The 12,474-nt window shown below is 31.4% G+C and overlaps 2 protein-coding genes across 2 annotated transcripts; both read right to left on the minus strand.

The window, feature by feature from the left end:
• Window positions 1-590: 590 nt before the first annotated feature.
• LOC131953635 (17-beta-hydroxysteroid dehydrogenase 13) lies at window positions 591-4,948 on the minus strand. The gene is made up of 6 exons (XM_059316915.1): window positions 4,715-4,948; window positions 3,954-4,193; window positions 3,248-3,354; window positions 2,047-2,184; window positions 980-1,099; window positions 591-760 (listed from the first exon to the last, which is right to left on the minus strand). The coding sequence occupies exons 1-6, from the start codon at window positions 4,931-4,933 to the stop codon at window positions 679-681; spliced, it is 906 nt and encodes a 301-aa protein (XP_059172898.1). The 5' UTR covers window positions 4,934-4,948; the 3' UTR covers window positions 591-678.
• Window positions 4,949-7,710: 2,762 nt separating this feature from the next.
• LOC131953634 (17-beta-hydroxysteroid dehydrogenase 13-like) lies at window positions 7,711-11,739 on the minus strand. The gene is made up of 6 exons (XM_059316914.1): window positions 11,459-11,739; window positions 10,096-10,335; window positions 9,569-9,675; window positions 8,842-8,979; window positions 8,276-8,395; window positions 7,711-7,979 (listed from the first exon to the last, which is right to left on the minus strand). Exons 1-6 carry the CDS (start codon window positions 11,675-11,677, stop codon window positions 7,898-7,900), a joined length of 906 nt encoding a protein of 301 aa, XP_059172897.1. The 5' UTR covers window positions 11,678-11,739; the 3' UTR covers window positions 7,711-7,897.
• Window positions 11,740-12,474: the final 735 nt, after the last annotated feature.

Here is a 12,474-nt window from a genome sequence, read left to right on the forward strand (position 1 = left end):
GACATTTTTATCACTTAAGCCAAGAAGACCACAGTGTACTAATATTGTTGATAATTAATAGTTTTAAAAATAAAAATTAATATGTAGCTGGCAATGTAAACCTTATCCTATAGAAGGGGTTGAAAAGCATTATTTAAGTAGTAATCAATGAATAGTGATCTTAGACATGTAAAAATTGGAAAATATACATTTACAAGCGCCTTACCCCTTAAAAGCAAAACCCATGCTCCTGTATTAAACTAGCTTTAAAACAAAATGACCATAACATAACAAAAAAACAAATTGAAACAAGTGTAAGTTTTTAAAAATTATGTTATAGACGTGTTTAAGCTGCATCATCGTTGGTTTCTGTAAAAATAACAAAAATCATACTGGAAACTAGCCCAAGATTTTATATAAATAAAACTACTAATTTGACCTCTATTATAATACCTCTGTTACAATATTTTTTTGAGAGTAAAAATTAAAAGATAACAACCATACAAAATACAAGTTTTAAAAATGAAATGTACAAAAAATTAAAGCTATAATTTTTTTTTTAAATTATCTTTCACACTCACATATAGGACAATTTGGTGATGAGTGTTATAAGTACCTATATATAGATTACAAAACAGCATTTTTATTTTAACAAGCAAAAATCTAATAAACTTGCAACAACTTAACAAGAAATATAATTTAATTCTGTTTTTTATACTGTGATTCAACTTTGACTGCAAATTTACTGTAAAGAAAATGGCCAGCTTTCCTTGGCAATATTCTGTAGATAACAATAAAATTGGATAATTGTTTAATACTGATTCTGACAATTATTTAGTAATTATAGTTAAAAAAAAATAATGTGTCCTCTTTAAATAAACCACCAAAAAAATCTACTCACAATAGTACCAAACAATAGTTGAAAGTAATTCATCAGTGTGCACCATGGTAGGTGTAGTGAATTTTAACAGATTAATGTTTATTAAATGCTTCTACATACCCTGTCATGTAAAGTGTAAACCTAGCTATCCAACAAGGCACTGAGACCAGTTCATAGTTTCTTAACATTCCATCTATTCCAGCCAAAGCCACTTCATTTGGAGTCAGAACTTTGCCATATCTGTCAAAGAAATAGTATTAAATTACTTGCAGGTTTTTGATTAGTAAATCAATGAGAAGTAAAAATATTTTACTCAATTGATATTAATGGGATGGCATTCTTCTTCCTTGTTCTTAATGCTAGTGGTGGACGGGATTCCCTCCAACACAATTAAGTCAACTGGTTTAGTGCCATATAGGTCATTGACTTCTATTTCGGCTTGCTTCCATAGCCTTTGTCCATCCAAGAACAAACTACAAGGAAGCAGGTGTTTGATTTTGAAGTTGTCTCTCCTAGAAGAGTTGCTGTCCCCAGCTATACAGCCTCATCTGCCAGAGGGTTCAAACTCAAGACTTTTTGGTATTGCAAACATGAGCTTTGCCGACTCGATCACAGCGAACCTAAGATGGCATTGATATAGTTTATAACAGCAGCAGAAATTGACTGCTGGTCTTTTTGTCTTTTGATGGGGGCAAAAACTTAAGGAATGTTTGGTTATGAAGCATAAAATAATCTATATATACAATTATCTTCAAGGGGACCATACGAGTCACCACCTGTCAGGTGAGCTATGGTTCACCCCGAATGTTTACAATAGTAGAGCCGGTTCGAATAAGTGCCGGCTATTAGGGGCAGATAATTTAGTTTTTAAACTATTTGAAACTAAGGGGAGATAATAAGTTCTGCTTGATATTTTCATTGTCGTCAGTAAAAAGCTGCTTTCACTGGGCTGGGTGGGGGAGGCAGGGGGGGGTGGGGTAGTGTCGAATTCACAAATTATGAATTGTTGATAAGTAGAAAATACAACAACTCGATAGGGGCATATGCCACGTCGTGAGTCAGCTCGTAATAATAATATTTCTAGCTGTGTTTAACCATAAGTAGCCAATGCAGGTAGCATCCTTGATCACAGATATTATTTCAGTCTTATCAATTGAGATTTAACAAAATTTATCTGTCATAGTTACTTGATGGAAAAATTCTTGATAAGGCCAGTGTCAACAAACAGTGGACACAAAGCGGTCATCTTGACATTGGTGTGTCCATCTTTCCTCAGCTCAGCATGCAGAGCTTGAAACAGCCCATAAGCGCCATGTTTGGATGCACTAAATAAGTTGATGGGATTAGAGAAAATAATATATCATTCATATATAAAATTTTTTATTGCTGCAAGTAGTATAAATATGAGAGTATGAATACCATTATTATTATGGGATGGCGTGGCCTACAGGTAAAGAGTTAGACAGCTAACACAAAAATCCAGAGTTCGAATCAAGGTTAAAGTCAGTAAAATGTGCCTGAGTCCACCCAGCTCTGATGGGAAAGTAAAGACGGCTGACCACACTATTCCTTCACATGATGAGGTCAGTGAAACAGATTAACTCTACTTCATCTGCCCCATGTGTCTTGACGAGTGGCAAAAAGATGAGAAATGAATACTATTATAAGTAAAAAAAATAATGCAGTTTCAATCTTATTCTCAAGCAAAAAAAAAAAAAAATAAGAGCATTGGGGTATTTATCATGTATCCAGAATTGACATTTATATAGTTGTATGCTGGCCCCTAGCCAAACTGTATAAAAACTTTCATTACATTTAACCTGGGAATAGTAGCTGGCATGTTAGTAGTGTTAGCTCATATTTGATATTTATGTTGTCACTAAACAAACTTTCACAGAGTACAAAAGCAATAGGTACAGTAATAAATATGACCTCATTATCTGTATGGGTGTTGGAGAATCGCCAGTCTATCAAAGTGGCTATTTTACTGATATCACTACCAGAACCTAACACTACACAATACAGTGATACAGGTAGAAAAAACCTAAATATGATAAATTAATTATAAAATTATCGCTATGTATTCACAACTATAATAGAATTAAACATGGATAAACTATAGAACCCAACTTGATTGTTCTTCTTAATCCCATTTGTGCCCAAGACACATGGAGCATATAAAGGGATAGTGTGGTCAGCACTATGCCCAGCCGCCTTTGTTTCCCTAACAAATACGAGCTGTGTGGACTCAGGGACATTCCACTGATTTGAACCAGGATTTGAGCTCGAGACTCTTGGGTTATCAGTCTAGCTCTCTACTGCTAGGCAACACCGTCCCCTTAAACCAACTACATTACTAACCTGTATTAAACCAACTACATTACTAACCTGTAATCTGTCATCATAATGGCCCCAGTAAGGGCAGCCATGGACAGGACATTCAAAATATGGCCATATTGGTTTTTGATCATTGACGGTAAAAACTCTTTGATCATCTGAGCACAAGAAAACACAAACAATAACACATAAAAAATATAACTGTTATAATTGTTATATTGGTACTTCTATATTCACTGGCAAGGCTATAAAGTATATCAGTATTATCAGATTTTTTATACTAACTAGGGTAGCAAAAATAGCACGAATAGTTTTCATGCTACCATCCTGAGAAATATGGAAGGGTCATAATAAAGGATAAAGGGAGGGAGAGGTCTAGCAGTAGAGAGCTGGACTGCTAACCTGTTAGTCTCGAGTTCGAATCTTGGTTTAAGTCAGTAGATCGTCCCTGAGACCACCCAGCTCTGATGGGTAACTAACTCATGTTAGGGAAAGTAAAGGTTGCTGAGCATAGTACTGACCACACTATCCCTTCATATGCCGAGGTCACAGAAACAACTGAACTCTACTACACTTGCCCCATAGACCGTCAGGTTTGAAAGGGAAATTTACTTTACTTTAATTCACGTATAATGTAGGATAACATTCAATTATCAAAAGGTTAAAATAAGTCTGATTAACTTTAAAATATTGACAATTTTCTTTTTAAAATGTCTGACAAAATTAAAGTATATATTGAGATTTTTAAAAATGTTACCCAAAAGTGTGATAATAAGTTAACTTCCATTGTCCTTCTTATATCAGCCTCTGACAGTTCAAGAAAGGGGCCACAATTTATTATTCCAGCATTGTTGACTAGAATGGTTATGTCCCCTACATCACTTCTTACTTTCTGTGCAACTTCAGAAATTTTAGCAGAATTAGCTACATCGCAAGGATAAGCATATGCTTTACCCCCAGATTTGTTGATATCTTCTGCAGTTTTGTTATTATTTTCCTGTAAAGAAATTAAAGGGATAAAACTTGTTAATATAATGAAATCAGATGAGAAGCAAGTGTTATTACTAAATTGCTATAGAGATCCAATTTTTTGAGCAGGTAATTATATTATATTTATATATTTTTAAATTGAAAAAAGTTAAAATATATCAGGAAAGTATATTTTAACACAACTTTTTTCTCTAAATCACTATTGCTGTACATTAACAAAAAAGTAATCATCATATTCTGTGAACTACATTACACTAACTACAGTAAAATGTAAATAATTAAATTAACACCTGAAGGCTTACTCTTCTTACCACCTAGCTATTGCTTAAGCTTGTCTTAGGCTAGATGAATACATAATTTTTTTCTTAATTTCATCTTTCTTAAAATTAGTCAAAAATGATTAAGATTAAGATTTTAATTGTTAAAATCTCACATCTTTACAAAATCATAAAACAAATATAAAAACAATATTTGCCACAAACCAACAGTGAAAGCTTGTAAAAAGTATAGCTTCAATGACTGACTAACCTTGTTGATATCCCAAACCACAACAGTGGCCCCAAGTTTGGAGATCTCAAGGGCCAGCTCTCGGCCAATTCCATGCCCAGCCCCAGTGACCAAGGCTATCTCTCCTTTGATGGACTTTCTCGCCGGAGGAAAAAACACTCTGAACAATGCTAGCACATAATGGTAGTAGATGACAAAAATAACTTGGACTATATCAATTAGATCTGCAATAATGCTCATATTTCAACAGCTGGAGACTGCTCAACTACAGCAACCTTTTGAAAAAAATTAATTTTAAGAAAATGATACGTATAGATAGTTAAACAAATTTATTATTCTATTTACTTTGGAGATGTTTTATAACTAGTCAATCATTTTTATTGTATTACTTTAAATTTCTTGCTACAGAAACTCCTTAATATATGACTTATTTTAATTAAGTTAGTGGTTCCCAAAATGTACCCTAGAATATTTTAATGTGTTGCTATTCAACTCTAGGCCTATTTGTTGTTTCTGTTTCAGTTGCAGTAACTTGGTAATACTGATAGCTATAATACCACTTCAATTCAAATAATAAAAACTAAATTGTTTAATATAGTAGTTTATTGGGCTCTATATCTCATTAGGGTCTTTTTTTTATTGCATGTCAGTGTTGTATGTTTTAAATTAAGGCCTATTATTATTTGCACTGTCTTTCCTATAATCATACTATAATGCCATATGGATTATAATATCATAATATATGTTCTACAAAATTATTTTTATTAAAATGTGATGGGACTTGGAACTTAAAAGTTTTTCTAATGGCATAAATTAAATATAACTACTTAGTAGTATGCCACTAATTTTAAAATTTAGATAATGAGTTGTAGCTGAGTTTAAGCCAGTTTTAGGTGATAGTTTAATCATTAATGTTGGTACTAACCAAGATGCAACAAGTGATATAATATATAACAAGGGGAGTTGACTCTGCAATAGAATCCCAAATACTACAGATTCAGCTAGCCTAAATTTCACTAGTAGGTCTCCTTTAGATGTAAATGGATCTAGTCTATTAAAAATAAAACATTGAAAAGAATTAGGCCTAATGAAAATCTAAAACTTAAAAAAGTAGGGCCCTAATTAAAAAAAAACCACATAAAAAATGTAATGTAAATAATGTGTGTGATGTAACTTAAAACTTAAAACCACGGTAGCATGCTCACTCGACACTCCCCTCCAAATATAACTAATGGCAAATAACTTTTATTTTACTCAACATTTAAATTTAATGTTGTATTCCTAGACCTAGGGGGGAAGGACTATTTGCAAGCATTGTAATTGCAGCCATATAGATTATCTAATTACAAGTCAAACTCAATTGTGTTAGGAGTCGGAATATCAGTCATCAATTTAATTAAATAATATTATTACATGTTACTTATGTACATTAGCTTTAACACAACGGGACTAGCTGATAATGCTCATACAAGGTAATGCAACTTTCATTTTTTATGACTTAACTGGCCAGGAGTGAGAAGGCGAGGGAGGCCGAAGAAGGAATGGGCAAGACTAACAGTTTGCAGAATTGCTAAAAGTAAAAGCGGCAAATGACCGGGAAGGATGGCAAAAAAAAAAAAAAAAAAAAAAAAAAAAAAAAGATTTATATTATTGTCAAATAGAATAGAATAAATATAAGACTTAGATCTATATATTCTATTACTTAAAGGCAACAGTGGCGCTTCAACGACCCTCCCACAGTCAGTGATGAGATTGTAAATTGTAATTTAATAACTAGATTCTATATGACAAACCTATAGAGTGCAGACCTAGATTTTAGATACTACTAAAATACTTAAACGTAAATGGAAAATGATGAGCGTGCATGAACAGTATACGCTATCTACTAACGCTAAGTCGTTAACGGACCAAAGTGTCATGACACTACGTTACTATGCAAATCTATTTCAAACCAGTCGGACGGAAATGACCTTATTATAGACTAGTTTACACAGTTTTGCGAAATATTAATGGGCTAGGTCAGTGGCTCTTAACACCCAACCCCCTTCAGTTTCATAAAGCGTATTCACCGGTCGCACTGACAAATTGCGATCGTGAAACACAAGTCGGGGGTGTGTCTAAACCTCCGTCTAATACCCTGAGACTGACTCACTCTAACATTTCAGACACTTTTATGAATTATTTTTTTCTTTAGAGTACTTTAGAGGATAGGCCTACTGGTTAAGAAAATATTTTATTTTAGGTTTAAGTAAATTAAGTATTTTTCTATTTCGTCTGGGGGAGGGTGGAGCGTGTCCAGACAAATGATGCTAGTTTTTAGAAATATTAAACCGATATGGTTGGTACGCTACACTCTTGCTATTTGCCGCTTGGCAAGATGCAAAGAATTGTGTGCAGTTGTTTTTTTTTTTTTTTTTTTGGTAACTAGTTAAGGGGAACAACCAAATAATTACTAAACACACACTAAGCCAAACAGGATGAAAGGGAAACAATGATTTTTCAGATTATTCGTTTTAAATATATATCTTTATTTAAAAATCACTCTTTGTTAAAAAATGTAACACGTTTTAAGACAATCAAAACGTTTTTATCATACATAGGCATAAAAAGCGTGTGAATCATTCACCATAAACAGACAGGGTTAACTTACATATAATAATTACCGAATAATATAATTATACAATTATCAAGATAAGTTAGATATTAATTATTATGTGCTTTTGAATGTATGCTAAAAGTAAATGACATAATTGACAAGTATAAACTAGTAAACAAACTCGCAAAACATATTCATTAAGCAATTTTAAAAAAATGCAATGTTAAATTTGTAAATAATATTCACAAAAACCATTGTCAAATAATTTAATGAAATGATTGAGCATTAGCTTATGAAAAGATAGTGTACTGTTTATGATAGAAAAATGAGTCTTTGGTGGTGATACCATAGATCAAAGAAATTATTCATCAATAGTTATTTTATCATCACAACATACAACAGTAAAAGCCTTTAAATTTTACCAAATAAAGTTTTTTTAGATTGAATATATATTATATCCAAAAAATTTCAAGTAGGCTACACAAATTCAGTTAAAAAGATGATAAATGCATTAAAAGCTATTTTAATAGGAATAAGTTTTAAATTGAAAAAGCATCACAATGATATAGCCTGCAACATTTTAATCAGTTTAACCATAAGCAATGTTTTTAATTATGCTTTTTATACTGGGACTCAATGTTAATTCCAGTTTTTTTAGTAAGAAATTGTCCAGCTTTCCTTGGCAAAATTCTGAAATAAAAATGTACCTTTAATAAAAGTCTGTTTTTTAACAACTAATTTAACATACAGTCAGAAGGTATTAATGTTTTTTTTTTAAAAAAAACCAAATAACCTACAATACATTAAACTATTATTTGATATTGCAGTTAAATTATTCTAACTTATTAACACTATTTTATTTAAGTTGATATACTTTAGTAAAAGTAGGCTTCTAATCATCAAAGCGATATTTTACATGTTTTTAGAGAAGTATTTTGAGTGGCTGATTGGGTTAAGCTCAAGTGCTTTTATATGCCCATACTTACCCTGTCAGATAAAGGGTTAATCTAGCAATCCAACATGGCACAGAGACCAGTTCATAGTCTCTTAGCATCCCATCTATTCCAGCCAAAGCAACTTGATTTGGGGTCAAAACTTTGCCATGTCTGTAAAATAAGTAAAGTGAACTGTACAATAAAACTTATAGATTTATAATTAATGTTTGTTATCTCATTTTGCAACATGTGTTGTAATGTAATCCAAGTTTTAAATTAGTATTTGAATTTTTTTTTCCAAACAATTCAGCATACTCAAGGGCTAGAGCTGACTATTATAAATTAAATACCTCATAAAATAATTGAGATCAAATCGTCATGAAAAATATTTTTGCCTGAAATCTTAAATCTTATTATGTAAGGATTTTACTGGCTACATTAAATTATTACTTAATCTGCTGATGCTGCTACAAATAAATACTTAACCCTATTTCACCTTTCAACAAATCTTTAAAAGAGTATTTTACTTTTAAATTTAGTTGAATAATTTTTATTTATTTTTATTTATTTTGGGTGAAAACATGAAGTTAAAAATCAAAAGATGTATCATTATTTACTTGAGAGTAAAGTTCTTTAAAAGTCCAGTGTCTACAAACATAGGACATAGAGCGGTCATCTTAATATTGTGGTGTCCATCTTTTCTTAACTCTGCTTGCAAAGACTGAAACAGTCCATATGCTCCATGTTTGGATGCACTAGTAGAAAAAAACGTTAAGATAAAAATAAAATAAATTTGAAAATACTTTACATTATAAATATAATTATGTAACTGTATAAATAATCATATAAGAAAACACTGTCTAAAGAATTATTATGTCCACCAGTCTATATTTTACCTAATCATGTTAGATTTTTTTTTCAGTACCAATTACTTTATAATTAAAAACAATACATGATACTGCTGGTAGAAAATTTAGAAAATAATCTATTAAATAAGGTTTGTCCTGGTTAGTAAGTGCTGGTCTACTAAAATCATGAATGTCTACAAGGAAAATCATTTTTTGCTGTCTTAAAGAAAATATTGATTAACTTTATGCTTAAATATCATGTTTATTTACATCTACAGCTGGAAAAACTTTCTAATCTCTAGATATTCATTATTAGACTTTTCAGCCGAACCTAATATTTTAGACAAATATGGTGAATCATGTTTAAATATTTTTATATATATTTAATTTGCTCGATCTTTACCTTAAACAAAGTTAAGTTATCAATTTTCCTTAAGGCTATGATTTAATGAATTTTAATGATATTGATTGAATGTCCTTGTTGATTTATACTAACCAGTAATCTGTCAACAAATTAGCTCCAGTGAAGGCAGCCATTGAAATAACATTTAGAATATGACCATGCTGATTTTTTATCATTGAAGGCAAGAATTCTTTAATCATCTAAAGATAAATATTTTACAATGCAAATGGAATCATATAAATACATTTAAAATATAATTACAAATAAATATTTTCCTGATTTTTATATCAGCATATTTCTGGTAATAGAGCTAATTTGCCTTATTAAAAAAAAATTAGTGTAGGCTAAATACGAAATATTAAATGTAAAATAATAACCAAAATCAATATAAGCACTCATAGAATAAATAAACTAACAGATCTTTGTAAATAAATTGGAAAACTGAATTTTAAAAAAAAAATTCTTATCAATAGACAATAATTAATCTGGAAATATTTAAATTTTGTATTTAGCCTGAATAAAAATTCAATTTTAAAACTATCCTTACTGTTAAGTAGCCTACTTGAAATTAAAAACTACCAAACAAAATTTTGATAAGAATAATTAAATATAAAGCTTACCCAAAAATGGGACAATAAATTGACTTCCATTGTCCTTCTAATATCAGCCTCTGTCAGATCAAGGAATGGGCCACAATTTGCTACCCCAGCATTATTGATTAAAAGTGTTATGTCCCCTACATCACTTCTAACTTTATTAGCTACTTCAGTAACCTTTACAGAGCTGGTAATATCACATGTGTAAGCGTATGCTTTACCCCCAGATTTGTTGATTTCTGATGCAGTTTTCTCATTATTTTCCTAGACAGAAAATCAAACAATAAATTTATTAGGTAGCTGTTTTAGTTTTTTTTTTTTTACTTTGATGAACATGCTGTATCATCATCATCATAATTGACATAATGCTAAAATCATAAGATTCATCATTAAATGCTAATAATTATAAGCATTATAAGATAACAAATCCTAACAAAGTTAGTAAATTATGCTGAAATATGATACTTAAAATAATTTCTTAAAATAATAATAAAATAAATACTGAATACTGAGCCATCAATTATCTGTACAATTAAAGTCTAGCTTTCCTTGAAATGATTTTAACCTGTGACAAATGAACCACTTTCAAATTATTTGCTGCTTTTAAATATATGGCTCCATAGTCTAATAGACCATAGGATAATTGCACTTTAGAAATCCAAGCTCAAAACCTGGGCCTTAAGTTGAGAAAAGCTAGATGTTGCCCACAGTGGCGTAGCGAGGTCGGGAGTCACCCGGTGCGGCGGCACTTAAAATGGTTTCACCCCCCCAGAGGCGTAGCGACCCTTCCCGGGGACAAACTTTCAAGTTTTCGATTTGCACCCCCCCCACTCCCAAACTTTTGATTTGCCCCCCCCCCCCCCCCCCCCTCAAGTTTTTCTCTATATACTTTGCTATTTTTTGCCTTGTTGTCACCCCCCCTAAATGATGTCACCCGGTGCGGCCCCCACCCCCCCTCGCTACGCCCCTGGTTGCCCACACAGCTGATGGACCAAAGGGAGAGGACGTTAACTGAACAGCTTGGAATCAGGAGTAGCAGTTACTACATACACATTCTACATAAACTATTATTTTTGAGGGGGGGGGAACTTACATTAATATATCATATCAATTTAAACACAATAACAAAACAACTATAGTGAGGAAATAATTGGCATTGATGCTTGAAATTATTATCTATGATCTGTAGGCATAAATTCTGATACGCTGACTTATTGACTTGTATTAATGTAAATAAGCCTATGTACAGTTTTTATATTGTTAAACTTAATGAATTTCTCAAATTTACTGAAGCTAGAAAAGAAAAAATGCTGTTAATACTTTACACTGTCAATCAGAAGAGTGAATATATTACTCTATATACATTAAAAAACAAGCAATGACTAACCTTGTTGATATCCCAAACCACAACAGTGGCCCCAAGTTTGGAGATCTCAAGGGCCAGCTCTCGGCCAATTCCATGCCCGGCCCCAGTGACCAAGGCTATCTCTCCTTTGATGGACTTTCTCGTTGGAGGAAAAAACACTCTGACAAATGCTAGCACATAATGGTAGCAGATGACAAAGATAACTTGGACAAAATCACACAATGCTTCTACAATACTCATGGTTGTATAGGCGTCAGATGAGTTTCGCTTCAGAAGAATTTCCCCCCTTAATTAGCAAATGGAAACCTATCACAGTGGAAATGAATTATATACATTAACCATAATAAAAATGGTTAAAATAATTTTAAAAATATAAAGCAGCCAATTGCTTTAGATTATATATATATATATATATATATATATATATATATATATATATATATATATATATATATATATATATATATATATATATATATATATAGGTTTAGAAGATATACTAATATATTTTTAAAATCTAAATTCCTGTTGCAAACACTAAAATTCTAATTTATTATCAACAAGGAAGGTCTATGATCTATGCTTTTTTGCAGACTATAGTAAAGAAGTAAAAAGCTAAAATGATGCACCAATGTAACAAGTGACAGAACAGTAAATTGAAATTATTCATTACCTTGTTCACCATAAGAATAGTGTTACTAAAGTACACATTATTCAGTAGCAATGAATTGCCTAATCAGTAAAACTATAACAAAAGTATCAAGGTACAATATGCAAACTACACAAGGTCACACATAAAAAGTGTTAGAGAGGTTCTCAAATTTCACTGATAAAAACCTAAAGTTAATGCCTTATAGTATTATAGTTGTTCAAAGATCAATTAAAAGGCATTAATATTGCCTGAAATATTTTAAAAGTAAGTAGACAGTGATGAAACAAAAACACTTATGTAGAGTATTTGAAAATTGCTATTAACTTTCTCCTTTAATTTGGTATACAGGTATAATATTTTAAACAGTAAATGTATGTTAGATTTG

Source organism: Physella acuta, unplaced genomic scaffold (genome assembly GCF_028476545.2).
Source record: "Physella acuta isolate Inbredline_101_S28 unplaced genomic scaffold, ASM2847654v3 ptg000935l, whole genome shotgun sequence".
Lineage (NCBI taxonomy): Eukaryota > Metazoa > Mollusca > Gastropoda > Physidae > Physella > Physella acuta.

Coding starts and splice junctions, on each gene's coding strand:
- LOC131953635 (XM_059316915.1), bottom strand. CDS start 4,933: ATGAGCATTATTGCAGATCTAATTGATATAGTCCAAGTTATTTTTGTC. Junction 1,100..2,046: donor ATCAAGAATTTTTCCATCAA/GTAACTATGACA, acceptor TTTCTTTGACAG/ATATGGCAAAGTTCTGACTC. Junction 761..979: donor TTTACACTTTACATGACAGG/GTATGTAGAAGC, acceptor TGTTATCTACAG/AATATTGCCAAGGAAAGCTG.
- LOC131953634 (XM_059316914.1), bottom strand. CDS start 11,677: ATGAGTATTGTAGAAGCATTGTGTGATTTTGTCCAAGTTATCTTTGTC. Junction 9,676..10,095: donor ATTTATTGTCCCATTTTTGG/GTAAGCTTTATA, acceptor ATTTATCTTTAG/ATGATTAAAGAATTCTTGCC. Junction 8,396..8,841: donor TTAAAGAACTTTACTCTCAA/GTAAATAATGAT, acceptor CTTATTTTACAG/ACATGGCAAAGTTTTGACCC.